Source organism: Lissotriton helveticus, chromosome 6, assembly GCF_964261635.1.
Source record: "Lissotriton helveticus chromosome 6, aLisHel1.1, whole genome shotgun sequence".
Classification (NCBI taxonomy): Eukaryota; Metazoa; Chordata; class Amphibia; order Caudata; family Salamandridae; genus Lissotriton; species Lissotriton helveticus.
In genome coordinates, this window is record NC_136067.1 from 1,684,603,898 (window position 1) to 1,684,626,860 (window position 22,963).

At 45.0% G+C, this 22,963-nt stretch overlaps 1 protein-coding gene across 6 annotated transcripts in view; it reads left to right on the top strand.

Annotated features, from left to right (window-relative positions):
* Positions 1-22,963, top strand: part of SLX4IP (SLX4 interacting protein) — a 627,226-nt gene that overhangs the window by 501,728 nt on the left and 102,535 nt on the right. For all 6 annotated transcript variants that reach the window (XM_078649535.1, XM_078649538.1, XM_078649534.1 and 3 more), the window contains one exon: positions 1,926-2,020. In XM_078649535.1, the coding sequence (XP_078505661.1) occupies positions 1,926-2,020 (95 nt within the window). The remainder of the gene's footprint in view (positions 1-1,925; positions 2,021-22,963) is intronic.

Below are 22,963 nucleotides of genomic sequence, written 5' to 3' on the forward strand. Positions count from 1 at the left end.
ACAAAAATATTGCGAAGATAAGTTTCTGTAGGTTAGCAAAGTTCTACAATATATAACCCCACATATGATATATCGTCAAGGTACATAGCTGTGGAGTTAAAAGTAGCAAAAGTAAATAGTAAAGAATGTGCACTTACCTTCTCGATATTTTGGTCATTGATATTTTTGACACAATATTCTGTCCACACAATATTTTTGTTTCTGAGATTCTGTCAGTGATCCATTGTATTTTACTCTGTGTTCATATGTAAATACTCTTTAAAAAAAAAGCAAATATTTGGCCGAACTGTCATTTGTTGCTGCTGCATCTGAACGTAATTTTAGCTGTGAGACTGTCTCCCCCCACCCTGCACCCCCCATGCATACCTCCCACCAAGAAGCCATGGACTGCTTGACCCACTCCATGACTAACAGTCAGTCAAGTGTTATAAGGTTACTTCACCCAGTTGCTTAGGATCCATAGTAGGTCGGGCCCCACGACATCAGGATTAAATGGCCTCAGCCCTCATGGTTGGCACCAATAGCTCTTGCTTCCCCCTTGGCCATCTGAATGGGGCTCTAAGAATAATAAATCCAAATAGTAAGAAAAATGGACATAAAGCATAGATAACTGAGTACCAGTTTTTGATGATTTTTACATGTGAAGAGTTGTATTATTTTGTGTCAGTGTGTCGCAAATTAAAAAGATGGAAATGGGGAAGAAATCCAAATTTCACAAATGCTTTTTTTAGAAAGAAAACAATCAGGGTAGGCCTGGCCAAATATTAGCATTGTTCAGAATTTAAGATTCATGGCTAGTCTTTGGTATAAATCCCATGCCCTAAATTGCCATGGTCCTAAAGCCATTCTGAACCTGTAGTGTCGCTGTGGCATTACCCTACCACTATTAAGTCAGCCAGAATGGTTTAACCGAAATATACTTTGATTGATTTGATAAAGCACTCACCTCAGTTAGCACTTATGGAAATATGAATACTGTTAAGTAACACTTTGGGGTCGATTCAGATGTCGTTCTGAAGGGCTCTGACTCAGATTCAGGTTTGCCGAATCCAATCCGGAGCCCTTGTTTCCGACCGACTCGTTCCCAGTTCCGAACGACCAAGTGCGATGCCTGGAAACCATTAGCGCTAACCGAATTGGTTCCGAAAGGCATTCGGACAGGACGAGCCTTCCGGATCTGATTCATACAGCTCCTTGGACTTGGTTCTCAAACGAGCAAGGATGATGAACAATTTGAACAACCTTTCCAATTCAGTTTGAACGAAACGAATCAGCTTCAGGAATTGTTCTTTCAGGCCCCGTAGCAGGCCCCCCTTCACCCTGGGCCCTCCGAATCATGCCCGTTGGGTCCCCTCTTCCCGCCTATGCACAGTGTAGCAGGCACCATGGGGTGCCCGCCACAGGGTGCATGCTTTTCCCCAACAACCCATTTTTTCAATGGGAGCCTGTGTTCGCGTTCAAAACACAGACTCCCATTGAAGTCAATGGGAGTCCGACCAAATCATATCCGGATGCATCATACTCGCTCGGTCGGAGTCCCCCGATCTGAGTCATCCGGAAAGCATTCCGAAACCGATTCGGTCGCAATGCATTCTGAACGAGATCGGGCCCCAAGTGTACATTGTATCAATCTTTAAAGAGAGAGTAGTTTATTTGGCCACTGAGATTCATTGTGTGACTTGCGTGTTGCACTGTGGCTCCTACATCAGGTAAATCAATCTACTTGACAATATTGGCCTTGGTGGCAGTCTGTGTTCCAAAATGCCTGCTTTTGATCTATCTTAGAAAGAGGATATGTAGGTCGTGTTAACTTAAGCTCATAATGCCTCTTCTATTTGTTTGTTAGATTGTATTGTTATAATTTAAAATTGGAATGCATTATTTTAAATAATTGAATAACTAAACTTTTCATTAATCTTTTACAGGGCTGAGAGTATTTCCATACAGATTTGTGGTCTGCACAAGCTTGCAGGAACCAGCTCTCACTCTCACTCCCTGGACTAGTGATAGCTTAACCATGGTATGTATGTTAAATGACTAAATCAAAAATTATCCAGTCTTATCGTGTGCGGTTTCTGTTCTCATTTGCATAGAAATTACTACTAGTAATACACAGGGAGCTCCTTGGCAGAAGTGATGCCCACATCAGCAGATGAAAAGAACTTTTGTTATCTTACTTCTGCCTTGTCATTGTGCTCATATTACAAGAATTGAGGCTTTTTTTCTTACACACATTTATCACCTATAGGATAACACACGTGTAAATTGGATGCACTTGTTAAGGTAGTACGACATCAAAGTGTATTTTGTACTTCCAATCAGGAAAAGAGTCTCTTTTAGCTGATGGCGGGTGTTGACTAGTGAATCAGGTCTCAAACTTTTTGGTCTTAATCTAGAACATTTTAAAAGGCTTAATTGTGCAACGTTTACCTTTTGTCTCCTAGCTCTAAAAGGTATGACAACATTTCTGTGTCTTCCTCTTCTATGGAGTGTTGAGAAGACAGTATACTGGACTTTAGGCCTTATTAGGTCTCGGCCTGCGCACATGCGCAGTCGAGCTGGCGAGATTTAATGAGATAGAGTATTGTTCACTAGTAAGGTTAAGCTCCGCCCCTCTTTTCCATTGGCTGGCGTCCTAAACGGTGGCCAGCCATTGGAGAAGAGGTCCTAGTGACATTCTTCTTTCTCTGTAAGCCCCGTCCTTTCCAGACTGGCTTACTTGACTTACTGGTGGCGTAAAAGGTTTCTTATCTTGTTTATGGGGCCATCTGTTTCGCCCCATAAGGAAGATAAGGAACCTTTTACTTCAGCAGTAAGTCGGGCCCCAACGCTCCCTCCTCGCAAGAACTTTGTTTCCCTCCTCCCCGTGCTTGCTGACATGTTCCGCTGCGTGATTGTAAAAAGGTTTGACTTGCTGTGCACTAATCCCCCGCTACCACAGGCATAGTGTGCTGGAGTGTGGCCCGCATCCTGGCCCAGCTGCCGCCCCCCTCCGTGCCAAGTGCTGCATACAACGGGCACCCCGATCACCCACACACAACGTGCCCACCAAGCCCAAATTCGCACCCATGAGTGAAGCACTCCTGCAGTCCGCCGACGGTGGCCTCCTGCACACCCTGCAGCGCGGAGTCTGACTCCTTCATCCGAGGGCACGCCAGCCCTCTCCGCACGCCTTGGCCTGTCTGCTGGGAGCTGCGCAGTGTGGGGGGCCTCCCAAACGGCAACCCTTAGTGGAACTGGTCCGCGACACTCGCCCGCATTCCCCGCCCTCCGGAACCCAAATGCTCTCACCTGCAGACCAATATGCAGCCACTGGCCACGGCAACCACAACTCTAAGCAACCAACCAACCCGGCAGCCTCCAACAGCACCCCGGGTCTCCTTGCAATGCCTGCCAACCCAAGCATCGCTTTCTCAGAGCCCTGCAGTATTTTCTTTCGAGTGTGGCCCGCATCCTGGCCCAGCTGTCGCCCCTGTGCGGTCCCATGCCCACCCCACACGACACCCGCAAAGGGCTCCCATTCCACACAAAGAGCACACCCTACCCCCCTAACCAAGGACTCAGTCAGCCCCGCCATGCCAAGTGCTACATACAACGGGCACCCCGATCACTCCCCACACAACGTGCCCACCAAGCCCAAATTCGCACCCATGTGTGTAGCACTCCTGCAGTCCGCCGACGGCGGCCTCCTGCACACCCTGCAGCGCGGAGTCTGACACCTTCACCAGGGGGCGCGCCAGCCCTCTCTGCAGCTGCGGCCCCGGATCGCTCGCATGCCTTGGCCCGCCCGCTGGGAGCTGTGCAGTGTGGGGGGCCTCCCAAACAGCAACCCTTAGGGTAACTGGTCCGCGACACTCGCCCGCATTCCCGGCCCTCGGGAACCCAAATGCTCTCACCCGCAGACCAATATGCGGCCACTGGCCACGACAACCACAACTCTAAGCAACCAACCCCAACCCGGCAGCCTCCAACAGCACCCCGGGTCTCCTTGCAATGCCTGCCAACCCGAGCATCACTCTCTCAGAGCCCCGCAGTATTTCCTTTCCACCGCCAATGATGCCCTGCACACCCCAAAACCACAACCCTTCCACAATCCACCAGACCAGCAATCCTCCCTCTCCGGCGACCTGCAGCAGCTCCCTGCCTTCCTCAGAGCCCCCCCCGCCGCCCAAATGGGTGCCCACCTGATCCTGTCACTCTTTACGAGCCCTTTGTCACACTCAATTGCGAGTCCCCCCCCATGGCATCCCCGCGATGACCCGACAGCGTTTAACCCCTGGTCCACGGTCCTTGCCCGAGACCTCTACCCTCAGACTGCACCACCATTCAAGCCGCAACAAGCCCTGCAGCTGCCCGCATAGCTCCATCCCCCCCCGCACCTCGACCGCCCAGAACCAACCCCCAATAGGGCCATGCCTGACCCCCACCGTCCTGCGCAAGCACCAAGGACACCAGCGGCTCCCCCATCTTTCGAAGCCCATTTCTGCCGTCGATAGTCAGCTGATATTGCAGGTAGTGACTAACAAGCTTTAATTTCCCTTCCGCCGTAGCCCTGCTCAGTGCTTGCTATGCCACCCACTCTTTTAACATTTACTGTGTTATGTGCTTGAATTGCCCACTCTACGCACACTCTGCACTCTCGGCCCCAGCAACCCCATCAGGGCACAAGTCCAAAAAACAGAAGTGGGGGGACGCTGTCACCGGAAGTGACGTCACAACAGGAAGTGACGTCACGGAAGGTGGCTTGCCCCATCGGGCTCATGGCCTCCCCTCGCTCACCCCTTATATGCGTTCGCATCTTGAGAAGCCAGCGCATGAGCAGAATTCTGAATGGGCTCAGATCTCGTCCCAGAGAGGCCAAAGAGTGAAGTTCAGCTGCTTGGCAGGGGGGATGGCGTCCACCCGGTAAAATAAGTGGGGGGACTCCGTCCACCCGTGTGGTACCCCGACTCGAGCCCTGAACCCCACCCGCCCGCTGCCCGTGTCTCTCCCCCACCCGTTCACTCCTTTACCCACTACACTTGTTAGAGGAATATGCATGCATCTTGTTGTATCTCGTCCTGCACCCAACACTTTTCTTGCACAGGCAGCGAAATGCAATGCAATAGGTCTGGCATTTGCGAGAGATTAAGCTATTGGCATTGTAAATGACAATGCCATTTATTTATCTGTTTTCAAAACAAACACATAAATTAAAAGTTTGACATTTACAATGCCAATAGCTCTAACTTTTGCAAAGGCGAGACCGTTACATTGTAAATGCTTGTTTATAGTTTAGAAGATGGGGTAATCTGTCACAAACACGGTTCAGTCTGCCGTATTACAAGAACATTATAGCATATGACACTTGTAATAAGGTGTCTTGGGTTGTTTATCAGGTTTTGATCACGTCTGTCTGACTCTGCCCAAAGTCCTTTATAATATCTACTCAACTGTGAGGGGTAAAAGTTCAACTCATCTAATGTATGAGCTTTGGAGATAGAGAGACAGTTTAACAGATTTTTGTACGTGTAATCTATTAAAACACAAGCCTATTCTTTGCCATTTGCCCCACCTGAAGCATTCTCCAACTTTTAAATTGTAATGTGGGTGGAGCTGCTAGAGTTCGTTGCCCACACTGGTAGAGAACCATGCAGAGAATAATGTTCTTAATTTAATGAAGGCTTGGAAAAAGCAAGAACTGCTCTTATAATCGAGTGTTCAGTCTCACTGGCACAGCTGTCCAGGGGATGCCGATATGCTTCAACACAAAACACCACCCAGCATTTTTTCATTGTTGGCAAGTATAATATGGGATAGAACCACATGTTAATTATATAATTACCCAAATGCTGATTCATGTAATACTTTTCTGCATTGTTTGGACGACATAAAGCAAGGATTGCAAAAAATTCAAAGATTACCTGCTCCGCGTGCTGACACTTGATGTAACAATTGGCACTGGCAAGAGAGCTATTTCAACTTTTCTTCCAAGAATCTTTGTCACCTACATTAAGACATCCAAAAGATTATGTAGGCTTCCTTGCAGAGATCACTGTGCTAATAAACAGTTCAATGGGCACATCTCTTTACTGCCAACAGAGTTCCTTCATTTTGTCATTAATTGTCTTCGTAGTCAGTAGCGAGCATTTCTATGAATCAGGGAGATCCAGTTTTGATTCTGAAGTGCTGAACTTGTGCCAGATTTTCAGGATAACCATTGTTTATGTGCTTAGATTTTCTTTATCTCATGTAAAGATATACTGGAAGTCTGATATGGATCTCGTCCTTCTGAACCTTTGTGTGGCACCCTGTTTTAAATCGTTCAATTAAGACTTGCACTCTTCATTTTAATGTGCCATTACCTACGGTAAATGCACTTTATATATCTCATAGTTTATATCCAGAAACTCCTAGATATAATAGGCTATCAAGCTGTTCATGTAGCATTACGAGATCAAAGATTCTTCTACAGTTTAACTACATTACATGAAAGAGGTCTTAAACTAATGCCATTTTTATGTCGAGCTTAAGGGAGGCGCGCATGCGCTGTTTGCTCTGCGAGGCATGCTGTATTAGGGTATCCACTGGAAGCACCTTCCACTCTCCGCCCATATTTGTCATTGGCATGTCTCTTTGTCCTTCATAAATGATGGCTTCTGATTCGTTAGTAGGCTTATTAGTCCCTCCTTGGTACTGCCTTGTCTGCATTTGTTACGGCCCATAACAACTGGACCTTTTACTTGGCTAGCTACACGGTCGGCATTATATGTGGGTGAGCACTATTTTGTTTATTGACTATGGGGACAAACAATGGCGGCTGCTTTTTTGTTTGTATTTGCAGCCACCCACCTGTTTTCATATACAGCGCTATGCCAATCTAACTTTTTAGCGGCTGCCCCCTACCCCCACAGCACTCACTGCACAATTGCCAAGCTTTTGAAAAGTATTACTACATTTTAGAAGAACGCGGCATCGGCTTCATGGGGCACCGCATGTTCTTTCACCTTTTGTTTTTTCTAAACAATTTGCTTGTTGAGCGCGGCGCCTGCTTTAGTGACACTGTGCTCAGTTTAATTATTTTTGTTTTAACTTTAATGTTGAGCGTGACGCCCGCTTCAGGGACACCGCGCTCTGTTTCTTTTTTCTTTTTTTTACTTTATTGGTGAGCGCGGCGCTCGTTTTTACAGACACTGCGCTCTACAATACAATACGTCTGCTTTTGCTAAAATTTGACCTATTGGAATTGTAAATGACAATGCCTTTTAATATTATAAAAGGCTTTGCCATTTACAATGCCAATAGGGCAAAATCTCGCTATTGCGAGACATATTGCATTGTAAATGCTTGTTTACTGTACCAAAATTTGCGGTAATTGGCCATATGCTGTAAACCTATTTGATGCCCTAATCCATGACACAGTCGGAATTTGGCAAGCATTGTGTTTGTGGTTGAGACACTACTATGGTACAGAGTACTCTGGGCTTTACTTTAGAACCTTAAGTGTTCGGCATGGTGCTAACAATTGTCATTACTCCACTAATTAGCCCACATTTTCACTGAACTGCTAAATTATCACCGCCACAGTTCATCCGAATCTTGAGGCAATCAGCATCTGGAGGCCCTCCGGGAGGAATATACTGTGTTTCTCAGTGAATCAAGCTGAATTTATATAGACTTCAGTGTGTCTTGTATTGGTAGTCAATGCAGAAGGTTGCACCCTCCTCACACCCTTTGTAGAGTGTTTCATAGCCCTTAAAGAAAGCCTACTCAAGCTCAGATCCAAATAGTTACTTAGAACATGTGTTTCCAGAGAGATCACCAGGTCTTTGCCCCTACTAAGCCGTGGAGCAGCTATAAACATTCTCAGGGAGGGATTTACATCCAAATACAACACATAGGGAACAAATGTGGAGACAATCTCCATTTAACATTCTCTCAAAATATTTATTGTCTGGCTAGTTTTAAAGACCATTTGGTCTACATCTCTAACATTAGCTCTATAAGGGCACCTCCGTTGTTTCATGTCAGATGTAGTGTCCAAGGCCATAGAAGGCGAACAGCTTTATATTAATATTTTTGAGTTCTAGGTAGTCTTTTTAATCACAAACATTCGGTTTGCATATTTTACTTATTCATAACAACGTCTGAAAAGCATTTCGTTTGATGAGAGTAAAGGCAACGAAGGTAGATGGGCTCTGCGGGTCTAATCAGGAGCCTGTCCTTCTTAGCAGGCCATGCAAGTATTAATGCCTTAGCATTGCAGACCTTTACTTCAAAGTACATTTTATTACATTGCACATTTAATGATTAGGTTAAGTATATTGTTAACTTATTAGCAAAAGTGTATTTTAATGTCAATAATTATTTTCAATTTACAAGTTTATAAGTTAAGAAAATTAATGTTTTTTAAAAATCGGTTTAATTAAAACTAAAGAAATGTAATCTGTACATAAAATACAAATGTATGTATATTTTGATATGTATAATCATTTGATTTAATGTATATATTGAATATTTAGGGTTTGGAGTGGGAATGGGGCGTGGGTTTTGGTTAACTTTCTGGGATTTCAGGAGTGTTTGAGTATAAGGTATTATGGGCATTTGGGGTTTAGGGATGTTTTTTATGATATTGTGGGATTTTTAGGGTTCAGGGACAGATTCCTGGGGCAGGGATGTGGAATTCCTATAGCCCGACGCCCAGGACAAATTGTTTGGGGTCATGGGCAACAAGTTTTCATGTGTATTTTGTCCTTGGGACAAGTAGGCCCAACCCCCTGCAGCACAAACCCTTTGGCTACCAGTTTGCAGTCCCACTTTATGGATCAGGGAAGGGCACTGTCTGTAGTTAAAGTAATATTTTTGTCCATATGTTAATGCTGTTCAAACTTGTATTTATGGTTCATTCATTGAAAGCCTTTATTATTTGGGTGAGCGCTCTAAGTAAATGTTGTAAGCTCTGACTGCACTACTGACAGTGTTTCCAGTATAAAAATGTGTACACACGTTTTCAAAGTTTAGCAATGTGAGGCTATGTATATGCTCCCAGAATGCTTTCTGATATGATGCAAATATTTGCAGAAGCTTGAAAGCAACATTGATAATTCTTTGCTTTCAAAACAAAATGTTCATAAAAAATGAAAGCAGGAATAAAAACATTTTGGTAAACTACTGTAAAATTTCAGATACCATTTCTTGCAGCATCATTTAGTAACATATGTTGATGCATGCTAGTATTTCCCAAAAATATTCATAGTGGAAAATCAGTGTAAACAGTTTTAATAAGATTATGGGAAACACAAATAAACAAGCATTGGCAAAGCCAGTAGTCTGAAATTGGTGGTCAGCTTTTTAGTTTTGTCAATTTGTGACTTGTTTTGGCATGTTTTTTACGGTAAAACCTTATTGCTATGGGAGCTGCTGGGCCTTCACCATTATAACAAGCATTGGCAAAATCTAAAGTTATTTTTGGTCACAAAAAGCAAACATTGGATTTTGTTACAGGACAAGTAGATTTAAGAAGCAACCTGCCCCATGGACAAGTAGATATTTTATTAAATTCCACACCCCTGTGGGGGTAAATAGTTTTTAGGGTTCCGGGATGGGTTTAGGGCTGGAGTTTTTCTAGGGTGTGTTTTGGTGTAAGGTTTCAAATTTTGTAGAGTTAATGGATGTGTTTTTTAAGGATTCATGGGTTTTTAAATGTAGGGAATGAGTAGAGTTTTGGCTATATTGAGTTTATGGTTCAGGCGTGAGAATTGGTTGAGGGTAAAGGGGTAGCTTCAGTTTTGTGAAAGCGTTTTTGTATGTTTTGGTTGTCAGGGATCTGTTTCATAAGGGTTAACTGTATTTTTTGGGATCATTGATGGGTAGAGTTGTAAGGGTAATGGAGTTTTAAGGTTCATGCAAGGGAATGGATTCAGAGTAAAAAATTAGATTTCGGTTTTTGAGGAGTGTTTTGATATTTATGTTTTAAGTTTCAGGAGTTTTTCAAGGGTTTTTGGGGTTCAAAAATATTTCTTAAAAATCTAATTATTGTTATAGTTATAAGTATTAACATTATCAACACTATTATTATTTTTAGTATGATAATTGTATAAAGTGTATTCTACTTAGAATCATAATTTGTTAATTAATATTTTTTATTTAAATGTATTACATTTATTATTAAAATAAAAGGGAAAATAGATAGTCACTCAAATACTTTAATGTGTGATTACTTAAAATCTTTACAATGCAATCCAAGAGCCAAAAAGTGCACAGAATAAAAATTTGCAATGAAAACACAGTAAGTGGGGTCTTTGATTAAAAACAAACAACATAAAATTAAGAGACAATTTTGTCTAAAACCAAACTAAAACAGTGTGACACAAGAAGTATAAAATACAGCAGGAATGGACAATTCAGATGTAATTTAAGAAACAGACATTTCTTTCAAGGTGCATTATTCCAAGTTGTCAGGCCATATATAAAATAGTTCAGGGCAGTTGTAGCAATTGCAAACAGCCCTTTATTTCATGGTGCGATGTTGTCAGGCCATATCAAGTATTACCAGGCAGTGGTACTGTGTGCAAGATACCAGATCTCTGGGCTAAGTGAAAACATGCTTAATATGCACGGTTCAAAGCTGTCAAGACTTATCGAATAATTCAAAGCAGATCCCGACTAAGGCTAGCTGCTTGAAACACAAAGGTGCAAATTCACTAAAGTGCCACGTGCTGATTCGTCAATGAATATAAATAGGCCTGTTCTATCGAGGTGCCAAGTCATCCTGCCATACCAAACAACACAGTACAGTGGGATCATAAGCAAGATGAGCAAACCTCATAAACGTGCCCAGCATTTAAAGTACAAGGTGCCTATTCAACAGCATTTATAAGCAGCTGCAGTCTACAGTTCGTAGTTGAGACTTGTTAGAAATATGTCCCCTGGAGTGTGCAAGCGTCTCGCACAAGCCTACCTGCTAAAACAAAAAAAACTTGCCAATCCATGCTAGTTCCATCGGGACGTCAGATGTAAAGATGTATGTCATTGCCTCTTTGCATGTTCTTACACCATGTTGCAGAAAAATTAGGCTTAAATATACTCACCTCTCTGGTAGCAGTGTTGGGCAACAACATACAGTATGCACCATGGATTCTGAAGGATATGGGCACAGTCTACACACCCCATGGCCTTGCAGATTGTTCTTCAAGTAGGACCTGTATTCCCATGCAGGCAGTGTTAGGAGCCTGGTCAACAGAATGTTCTTTAAAGCTTGTCTTCCCAAGGCTGCTTTCAGATATGGATGGCAAGCAGTGGCTTCATGTGATATGTCAAGTCCCTCTGACCCCGGGGTGTACTAATTTAATTAATATCCTGTTCCCTTGATATGAGCTTGCCCTCCTCTTTTAGGGACCTGTTTAGGTGTTGTGCTGTTACAGTTGTATTAGTTAAACATTCTGTTGTCATATTCAGTGAGTCTCTTGCACTGCCGAGGTACCTTGCCCAGTTGCTCTTTGTATCTGAAATATCGTATGTGAGGCACCTTTTCATTGAGTCTGAGTCTGCTCTTGCCACTTGATGGTAGTATTTAATTACATCCTTTTTACATTCAATATCCATTTTCAGTGGTCCAAATTCTAGACAAATCAATGTACGTCAGGTTGTTTTGGAGAGGTTGAATGTTTTCCTGTATGCAGCTGTATGCCATCGCTCTAACTGCTCTGTGAGCGTACCAAGAAATATGAGGTATCCGTAACTTATTGTTGGTCTTAGTTTCACCCGCGTTACTAATCGTATCCCCTCTGGTGAGTGATTGTAGATTGTGATGTAGTTTGGTTAATGCAAACATACTTTTGGCTGTTTTTTCTACCAGGGCCTTTGCATGTAAGAAGGATTTGCCAGTGTCTGACAGCCAGATGCAGAGATATAATTTTATTTTCAGGCCATACTTCTGCTAAAGGGGCTCAAATGCCATTCCAGCCAATGTTTCTAGGCTCTTTGGTCAAAGATCATGACTTTGGATTATGCAGCATTTGCATGCAGGTCGTTCTTGGTGTTTTATGAATGTAATATGCCCAGGGACCTCTTCATCCCAATTCATGTTTGATCCAGTAATACCAGGTCGTCCGCCTACTGAATGATGGGTAATTTGAGGTGGCCTAGCTCAGGTGGAAAGATATTTCCTTTTAACAGCCCCTCGCCTTATTCAGCTGTATATAGATTAAACAGGGTGGGAGCAATAACGCATCCCTGCTTCAGGCGTTTTGCATATTTTTCCTGTGGCATGGGTTTGAGTTCTTTTAATCCGGACCCAGGTGTCTGTATACAGTGCAGTAATAGCAGCCAGGAGTTGCCTTTGTGTTCCCCAATTCCCGAGTTTGGTCCAAAGGATGTTCCAGTCGATGGCATCGAATGCAACGCTGTAATAGATGAAGCAGGCATACAGCCAGTCATGGATTTATCAATGGCCTTGGCCCCCAGGTAGGAAAGAGCTGTCCCATTATCCATTGTTGAGGAGTTTGGCTTGAACCCCGTCTGATAGCATGGGATGATGATGTTGTTGTTAATCTAGTTTTCCAGCTCATGCAAGAGTACCTTTGCAAAGGCCTTACCATCTACGTCAAGCAGGGCTATTAACCTGTAATTTTCAGGTGAGGTGTTAGCCCCTTTTTTATATATTGGATCCAAAACGGAGCCTTTCTATGATTCCAGGATGGCAGACAGCCGAATACATTAGTTGAAGAACTTGAGCATGTAGAGTGCCCAAAATTCCCAGTCTCCTTGAAGATGCTTCCAGGTAAGACATTTGGGCCCAGGGCTCCATCCTTCTGGATTGTCTTCAGGATGCTTAGCGTCTCCTTTTCGAAGACTAAATTTGGATTCTCCTCCAGGCCCTCTAGGAAATTAACAAGTGAATTCTTGATGGTGGCCCTTGTGTGTGTGGGGTCTACATAAAGGTTTGATACATGCACAGCCCATTTATCGGCTAGGACATCGTTCACGTTGCCTGTGGTTTTACCTGCCAGGCTATTGACGTAGCACCAGAATTCCCTGGACTTGATTGGTGCTAACAGTGAGTACATACATTTGCACTCCTCGTCTAGATGTTTTTGCTTTAATGCCCAAACTAACTTTTTATGTTTGTTCCTTCCATCTTTTAGCTTGTGTTCCATATTGGGGCCCTTCCGTCTTCTATGGAGGCACGCTACAAGGTGGCACTTCCTTCTACTCTCCTTGTACTCTTTAGTCATAAAATGGTGGATGTGGACTTCCTCTTATGGGCATATGGAGTTGGATTTTGTGCTTATAATATGTTAGGGCTGTGTGTAACTTTGTTATTGTTATCCCTCAATATTTCTCAACTAGATTCCTTTTGTTCCCCGAAACTGGACGAATGAAAGTTGATTTCCAAAATAAGTAACGAGCTTTACAAACCGGGCCCCATTTAACTTTTTTTAGTGAGCCGACATTAGATGGTGGTGGTTGGCCAGCCGGAATGTAACTCCTTTGGTCATCAAGCTTACATTAATCACAATTGATAATGGATGGTGGTTGCTTTCAGTTCTATGTTGGACTTGGTACCTCTCACATCTGTTTAGCAGGTTCTTGCTTAAAAAGTTGGAGTCCAAAGTAGATATATTTTTGAAGGTGGGCTTTTGTTTATCCTACACGGAGCCCTTCTGAGCTCTTAGTAGTGCCTTTGCAGGCAGTAGTTTCAACACAACGGAGATCTCAGGGAAGTGGTCAGAATCTACAGACACTACAGCGGAGCTGTCATGGTGGATTGTTCCAGACAACCTTTCTCAAGGGAAGCCATTTCAACCTTCTCCACCAGTGGCCACAGTGAGAACGGATGCCTCCACTTTAGGGTGGGAAGCTCATCTGGGGGATCTGGAGGTCAAATTTGTTTGGCCTCCAGAAGAAAGATTGTTTCACATTAATCTTCCAGAATTGCTGGCGATACTTTTGGCTCTCAAGGCCTTTCTTCCCTCCCATCACGGCCAGTCAATTCAGGTCCTGACGGACAACACTACAGCGATATGGTACTTCAACAAACAGGGAGGAGTAGGGTCATATTGTCTCTGCAGAGAGGCTCTGTGACTCTAGTCCTGGGTTCAGGACCATCACATTTGTGTAATTGCAAATTATCTGGCCGGGGTGCTGAATGTGCCTGCAGACCGTCTCAGTCGACAATCCTCGACGGATCACGAGTGGTATCTTCATCCTTAGGTGGTCCATCATATTTCCAGTTTCCGATGCAGTGAGCGCTGGGGGGCGCGTTTCAGTTGAATTGGGGCTCTCAGCTTCTCTGTGTTCCATCCCATAGCCTTTGTTCCTCAGGTTCTGAGGAAGGTTCGCCACGACCAGTCCCAAGTCATATTGATCACACAGGATTGGCCAAGAAGGGTGTGATACACAGACCTACTTTACCTCTCATAGCACCCTCCGCTCCATCTCCCTTTCAGGGCAGACCTCCTCTCACAGTCGCAAGGGCATGTTCTACACCCCCACCCCCACCTCCAGAGCATGCACCTTCATGCTTGGAGATTGAACGGGCAACCTGAGTTCTTTCTCTCCCCCACCGGATGTGGTGGGTGTTGAATTATAGGCCAGGAGACACTACACCAAATCTGTTTATTCTGGTAGATGGTCCCGGTTCGTTAAGTGGTGTGGATAGAGATCAATCCTCTTCCCTTAGCTCAGCAGGATTGTGCAGTAGCAACTGTTAAGGACTACTTGTCTGCCTTGTCAGCTTTTCTTTGCTAACCAGACCAACACTCTGTTTTTAAGTCTCCCATAGTCATGAGGTTCATTAAGGGTCTCACTAACCGGTTCCCTCCCACTCCATTCATCATACCTCAGTGGGATTTAAATGTAGTTCTTACTTTTCTGATGGGAACCCCCTATGAGCCTTTGCATAGTTGTCTGTTGAGGCTTCTCTCATTCAAGACAATTTTTCTGATTGTGATTACCTCTGCCATGAGGGTTAATGAGCTACAGGCTCTTAGTTCTAAGCGTCCTTTTACCTTTATTCATGTAGATAAGACGGTTCTTAGGACCAGAGCTGCTTTCCTGCCTAAGGTGGTCACTCCCTTCCACCTAGGACAATCTATCACTTTACCCACTTTCTATCGTCCCCCTCACCCTTCTAAGGAGGAGGAGAGACTTAATTGCCTGGACCCTAAGAGGGCGGTCCGCTCTACCTGGAAAGGTCTAAAGACTTCATGCTGGACAACCAACTCTTTGTTGGTTACATGGGGAAAATGAATGGCAAGGCTGTCCACAAGAGAACACTGTCCTGGTGGATCATCCTCTACAGCATGGCCAAGAAGGAACCTCCTGAGAGTATTAAAGCTCATTCCACCAGAGTTAAGTCTTCTTCTTCAGCCTTGGTTAGAGGTGTCCCTGTTGTGGACATCTGCAAGGCAGCAACTTGGGCCTCCCTCCACACTTTTGTGAAACATTCCTGCTTAGACTCAGAGGTGCGGAGGGACGGCCGTTTTGCACGTTCTGTGTTGCACCCTCCTCCGGGAGCAGGACTGCCTGGGGATTCAATTCAAATGGTGAGGAATCCACTGGCAGATGTATTCATCAGAAAAACAGGTTACTTACCTTCAGTAACGCTTTTTCTGGTGGATACAGTATCTGCCTGTGAATTCCTCACTGACCCCACCTCCTTCTTGCCTGCCTACTTATACCGAAAAGTTTATTGGTATGAAATTCTTGTATTTCATTGTCATTCGAGATGTTGTGATGCATATCACTATGAAATGTCTATATTTTATAATTTCAAGTTTTCTTTCTTCTCTATATGATACTCTATGTATACTTGAGGAAATGTTGTATACGCTGTATTAATGGAATGTTGCACAAGGGGTAATTCAAAAGGTGAGGAATCCACAGGCAGTTACTGTGTCCACCAGAAAAGACGTTACCGAAGATAAGTAACTTGTTCATTTGCAATGAAATTATTGATGAGAAAACTGTGCTTGGAGGGGGTGTGAGTTATAAGGCCTAATGTACGAAATAGCATATTTGCCATTTCCAAATTGCGAATACATAGAAATCACTAGTTGGATATCATAAAACGGTATGTATGTAACTGCCGATTACACAAATTGCAATTCCTACGGATTCGCAATTGCAAAATAGGAAATCGCAAAATAGGAAACTGAGCTTTCTGGATGCAGAATCATGTCAGACCAGGTAGTTTACAAATATAGGGTGTGACCAGGAGCCTAGGAAGGTGCTGGAAGTAAAGAGTGCTCCTGCATCACTACTGACACTGTATCACACCATTCCTGGAGAAGACCATGTCTATAGAAGATGGGAACAAGGACTCAGGGAGCAGTTAGAGGAAGGTAAAATTCTCAGAAAAGGAGCTGGAGCTCTTGACTGTAAAATGTCTCCCATATGGACCAACTGTTTGGGAAGACCTCCTTCACAGTACTAGAGAGACAAAAAACCAGCATCTTGGAGAAGGTGAACTCCCTAATAGTCACACAGAGGACCATTCCCGAGATTCGCAAACTCTGGTATGACCTGCGGTCTCGCACAAAGGAGAAGGTGGTCAGCAATATCGCTGAGGGTTGTGGAACAGGTGATGGACCCTCAAAACACCACCAACAGCTCTCCTGGAGACAATCATCGAGGGGACCCTAGAACCCTCTGCCATCGACACTTCCAATCCAGCAGGCACCAGCAAGGGTAAATCTTCTTTCCTTTACTTACGTAACTTAAAGTTAGCAAATCCATATATCATACATCACAGCAGGAATAACTCCATTGATATACTTGCCGTACCCTGGCAATGCATCATAGGAATTGTAGTACACATCAGTTGCTTGCAGTACTGTGTGCTGATAACCACATCAAACATATCTGTACAACATAAATATGCCACAAACACATGAAGCACAGTTACAACAATATTGTGGGCAAATATTAAACATTTATTTACACTAACCCTATTACATGCATTGCCACAGATCACAGCCCAGACGTGTCAGGAACTATTGCAGCCTAAGGGGCTACTGACACTCATGTGGAAATTAAGGACACAACATCACCATCCGCTCAGCCCATCACCACAACTCCAACTGCCAGGAAAGCAACCATCTCCAGAGTTTGTGGACAGTGATAAGGGACAATCATAGAAGAGGGACCGTACAACATCGGAGGGCAGGACGCACAGCGCAGAGACCAAACATAAACAGTCCATAATGATAATGTGTCAGACGACAAGTTGGATGATGGCTTGGAGAGGTCCATCATCTCCGTACAGTGCCTGCAAACAAAACAACTACGGACTATCGGTAGGCATCTGCTATGAATGTCTAGGTCAATGCAGAAATTGGAGAAAGGGCAGGACCGGTGGCTAGCTGAAATGGAGAAGGAGCACTGTGTGCATAGACAGAGGCACAGGCAGTACTTGGCAAGGTTTCGGTCACCCGTTCCATCAACTCATTGTCAGTAGCCACAACAACACTAGCAAAGTGGACTGTGAACATACAGACTGATGTGGGGCACTGCTGTCAGGGCGTTGCACGTGGGCTAGTGAAAGTAACTATAGCCCATGAGACTATATAGACCAACAACCTGTATATACCCAACATCCTGCCCCACATGAAAGCAAACCGGGCTCTAGCCTCAGTGGCACATCCATTCAGGAGGCATGCAGTTCCAGGCGTTCACTCCAGCACACTTCTGGGCCTAACACGTTTAAAGTCCCACAGCCCAACACCAGAGCCTGAAAGAAGTGAACCACTGAACACTCAGAGGAATGAGTTGCCTTTGTTTTGTTTGGCATACCATACTTTGTTGTTTATTTTTAACAATGTTACATCTTACAAGGAAACAGTTGATCCTTGAGTGAAATAAGGTTGTCACTACCTGAATAAAAGGTGGTCTCTCAGTTATGGACCAAGCATTACCATCTTGTGTGATGTCTCATTATAAGATGTTTTAATTACTCTTAACTTATAAATAGTTGTTTGTGATCTCTGTGTCATGCTCGTCCGTCTGCTGCACGTGCAACCTCCTGCCGTACCTGTAGTGGTGGTAATTCATCATCAGAGTCAGAATCAGATTCTATGGGGTTGTCGTGCAGACCCTTCTTCATTGCAATATTGTGCAATATGGAACATTTGGCGATGATCTTGCAGCATGTCTCCGGTCTGTACAGTAGGGCCCCACCGGCCTTATGGAGGCATCGGAACTAGGACTTCAGGACCCCACAGGTTCTTGCTATGATTGAGCGCGTTGTCCTGTGTGCCCTGTTGTACTTTCACTTCTTGTCCTTGGAGTCAGGTATGGTGTGAATATCTAGGGATGCAAGGCATATGCACTGTCACCTGAACAGTATGAGAAGGAAAACTATTAGGTCACATTACACACACCGTCCTGACCACTGTTTTCATTGAGTCTTCAATTTTCTTACCTAGTAGGAAACCACCCCCAAATTTGCCCTGTGACAGTCAGCTTTGTATTCCACTGTGGCAGAACATGAGTGAGTCGTGGGTGCTGCCTCGGAATTTACCCACAAAGTTTGTTATGATGTAAGATGCATCACACACTACCTGCACATTGAGTGAATGTGAGCTTTTCATGTTCTTGTATATGTATTCATCTGCTTAGGGGGGAGACATATGGCAGTATGTGTGCATCAACACAGCCAATGATGGGGAACTGTGCTACACTGTAGAACATCAATTTGGTTTGATGCAGTAATTGGGGGTAATGAGGAAAGATCTATATTGGTTGACTTTACTAACCATGTTGTCCATGAAATTGTGAAAGAACCTGGAAAGGCACTTTGCGACACCCCCTTGCCCCTGCTATGACCGCCTTGTAACTTGCAGAAGCTAAGAGGTGTAGGCGACACAATACCTGCACATGGGGTGCGATTGCGTTGCTTCTGAGTCTTGGGGTTTGTAGCTGAGGTTGTAACTCAGCAATTAAATCAAGACTTGCCTGACTACTGAATCATAAATCTCCTCCTCGGTCCCTTGAAACAGGGTGACCCTCACCCTAGATATCCTCTTCTGTCTCCTCCTCCATCTGTGCCTGCCAGCCAAAATCATCATCCTCCCCGACAGAACGTACTAAGCTGCCATAATGAAAGAGCCTGATGCATTTTGGGTTTTTCAAATTCTATTTCCTAACTATAACGTCCCTGTAATGTTTGGGTTCTTGAGTGAATTTCTGTGGTTGTTTAACTATTAGTTGCGTTTTCAGAGTGGTGGAGAAAAGGGGCGGGCCTCCAACCAGCTGTCAGGAATCCTGCTGTGTCGGACTTACTGGGGTACCAGGAGGGCTTCTGGGCCCCCACGAACCCTCAGCATCCAAGAGGGCTTCATCCCCAACCAGCACTGTGCCAGGAGAGTGGGGGAGTAAGGGCGTGTGGCCTCCGAAGACCTGAGCAATTCCACTGTGTGGGACTTACTGGAGGTAACAGGAGGGCTTGTTGGCCCCAAGGACACTCTAGAGCAAAGGGGATTTCATCCCCCAACCAGCAGTGCGCCAGGAGGTATGTTTGCAGAGTGGTGGAGAAAGGGGGCCTGGCCTCCAAAGTCCTCTCAGCAGCCAGACTGTGTGGGGATTACTGAAGGTAACAGGAGTGCTTGTTTGCCCCCAAGGACCTTCTGGAGCCAAGGGCGCCACATTTTCCAACTAGTAGTGTGCCAGGAGGCCTGTTTGCAAAGTGGTGGTGAAAGTGGGCTAATTTCCCCATCCCCCGGGGCCCGGCCTTTTTATGTATGTATGTTTTTTTAATTAGGGGAAGGGGGCCTCGCAGTCCCCTTCCTGTGCCGATTTCGACCCCGGGGACCTATCCCCCAGGACCCGGCCTCTCTTCTGGGTGCCCTGGTCCCACCTAGGTATTTTTGTTGGGGACCGCGGGGGGAGCCTTAAGGCCCCTGCCGGCTCCCCACCTCCTGCCCTCTCTGTCAAAGCAATTCTGCTCCAGCAAGCAAGAGCATTCTTAATGCTGTCGCTTGCTGGAAGCGAAGCACAGTTTTATGAGTCTCCCGCCAAGCCATAGAGTAAACAGCTATGTCCTGGGGGTGAGTACCCCGGGATATAGCAGGAGCCAGCCCTGGGGGGTGGTGGTCCCCAGGGCCACTTCTGGCTCCAAGAGGGGGGCCACGTGGCCCTGATCATTTCTTATTGTAAGGCCTACCCCGGGAAGGTGGCCGTTTGGCCCCCCTCCCATTTGAAAAATAATTAACTTTGCCTTTCAGAAGTGGTGGACCTCAGGGTCATGAAGGGTCCGAGAGCCCCTCATAGAATGCATAAGCCCCAGGCAGGTAGTGGTCCACGGCGCACAGCAAATCCTTGAGACCCTCTCCCCTCTTATTTGTTTGGACTATGGCCCCTGGAAGGTGGTGGCCCTGGGTGTTCCAAGAGGACCACCCATTTATCATGAATCAATCCCCAAGGAGGTGGTGGTCCATGGAGCATAATAAGCCCCAGAAGGGGGGGCCCATGCGCCCCCTCCTCTTTTATATCGAAAATGCGCCTGGGACCTGACCCACCTGGGTGTCAATAATTAACAAAGCGCAGGAGCCGGTGCTTCTTTTTTTAAAATATTTTCAGCAGGATCCGTGGATTTTGCTAAAAATTTTAAAAAATATTTCGCCCTACGGTTACCCTGTGGAGCCCCCCACAAGAGGCCTAGGAGGTCACACTGTTTCTACCCTGCCCCCTTTTCTTTTTTTCTGCTTTTTTTCTACAACTCAGCTCAAGTCAAGTCCCAAAATAGCCGCTAACACTTCCCGGTTTAGCCGCCAACACTTCCTGGTTTGAAGTGTTGGCAACCAATCAGATCTCAGCACGAGATCGGGAGGTGTCGCGGTTCCACTGCGTCTTTAGATATACAAATATGGATTTCAGTTAATATCTCTAAGACTACTGAACGGATTTACATCAAATAACAAAAAGGTATTTCCCTGGACCAACATCTACCTACCTGCCAAATTTGGTGTAATTCCGTTCAGCAGTTCAGGCTGTAGCCATGTATAAAGGTCAGCCGGGAAACAGCGTTTAAACAACGCTGTAAACACAAAGCAGTAGTTTACAACGCGGTCGGGTCAACGACTGCGTTGTTAACACGCATGCCATTACATCACAAGTTGTATCAATGACTTGCTGTAGGGGGGCGGGCAACACCAGGAAATGTGTTGGATTTTAACTCTAACACCTTCCCTGCTGTTGCACAAACTGGAGTAGGACTAGTAATTAATACTATTCCTAAGTTCAGCGCGCCCCCTACAGCAAGTCGTTGATACGACTTGCATGTAATGGCACACGTGGTAACAACATAGTCATTGTAACAACCGCGTTGTAAATGACAGGGTTGTGAATGCACCCGTTGTAACATGCTATATTCGGCCAGCCATGTCTAAAGGTCCAATTGGAATTAATATGGGAAAAACGTGTTTTGGGAGCCCCCTTTTTCTCAGACCCCGCTTGACATATCACCCAAAACTTTCAAGTCAGCAGTGGAAGTGAGTGTTGTATTAGTTTTGAAAATTTCTATAGGATTCATGAAACTGCGTCAAACTTATTGCCAAATAAAAAAACACTCTTCCGATGGAAACTAGGTCTTAACTATAACTACCTACTGGCGACCGCCAGTAGGGGATATATATATATATATATACATCACACCAAATGTCAGAAGACAAAACTGCTCATTCAGGCTAATAATGTAATTCGATTTTTATTTATGTTATGTTACAGGTGGTTTTATAGCGCGCTCAATTACTCAAGAGTATCCTGGCGTGGTGGGGGAGTTATGATGAGGCAGCAATACAGAAGATGAAAGAGACTTACATCACCGTTATGAAAAGATGGGTCTTAAGTGCTTTTTTAAAGAGATTAATGTTCTGATTAGCACGAAGAGCCAGAGGTAGAGAATTCCAGGCAGCTGCTGCTTTCACGGCAATAGACTGTCCACCAAGACTAAAACATTTGAAGCGGGGAACAGCCAGCCGATATTGAGTGGCAGAACGGAGGGGGCGAGTCGGAAAGTATAACAAAAAATGTTTCCTCAGGTAAAGTGGGCCCTGCTCATAAACAGCTCTGTGTGCAAAGGTAAGTGACTTAAATACAATCTGTTGAGAGACTGGAAGCCAGTGCAGGCTGCGCAGATGGCAACGGACGCTGGTCCTTCTTGAGATGTTAAAAAGTAGTCTAGCAGCCGCATTTTGTATTATCTGTAAGCGATTAGTCAGATATGCCGGGATGCCGATGAACTGGGCATTAGCATAATCGAGGCAAGAGAGAATGAGAGCTCTCGTCACTGTTTCTTTTGCCACTCTGGGAAGAAGAGGAAAAAATTTGCGGAGGGCTTTGAGAGTGCCAAAGCAACCGCATGTGAGTTTCTTAATATGTTCCTCAAATTTTAAATCTTCCCCGAACCATACCCCCAGGTTCTTAGCCGGATTGCCCAGAGAGCTGGGAGATGGAATGTCCAAAGGTCACAGAGATTCTCTGAAATGTGGGGGGAACTTCCCGTGAAGTAAAATTTCAGATTTGTCTTCATTACATTTTAGCTGGGCAGATGCCAGCCAATTGAAGACTGAGGAAAGACAGGTCTGGGCGGATGAGGTGTCCAGATCCGTGGCCGACCAAATGAACAGCAACTGCGTCTCATCGACGTAGGCTATTATTTTAGCGCCCAGTTGTTCAGCCAAAAAAATCAAAGGAGTCAGATATATATTAAACAATAACGGACTTAAAGTCGACCCCTGGGGCACCCCGGTGGAAAGAAGCTTGGCCGATGACGAAAAAGGGGGTAGCCATACCTGCTGCTTCTGGTTAAGAAGAAATGAAGTCAGCCACTCTAAGGCTGAACCGGAAATGCCAATGGTTGACAGACGGGTAAGGAGAAGCTGATGGGGGACCGTGTCGAACGCGGCACAGAGGTCCAATAGTATTAGAGCCGCTCTGCCCCCCGCATCCAGACACTTCCTGATAGCCTCGGAAATTTCCACCA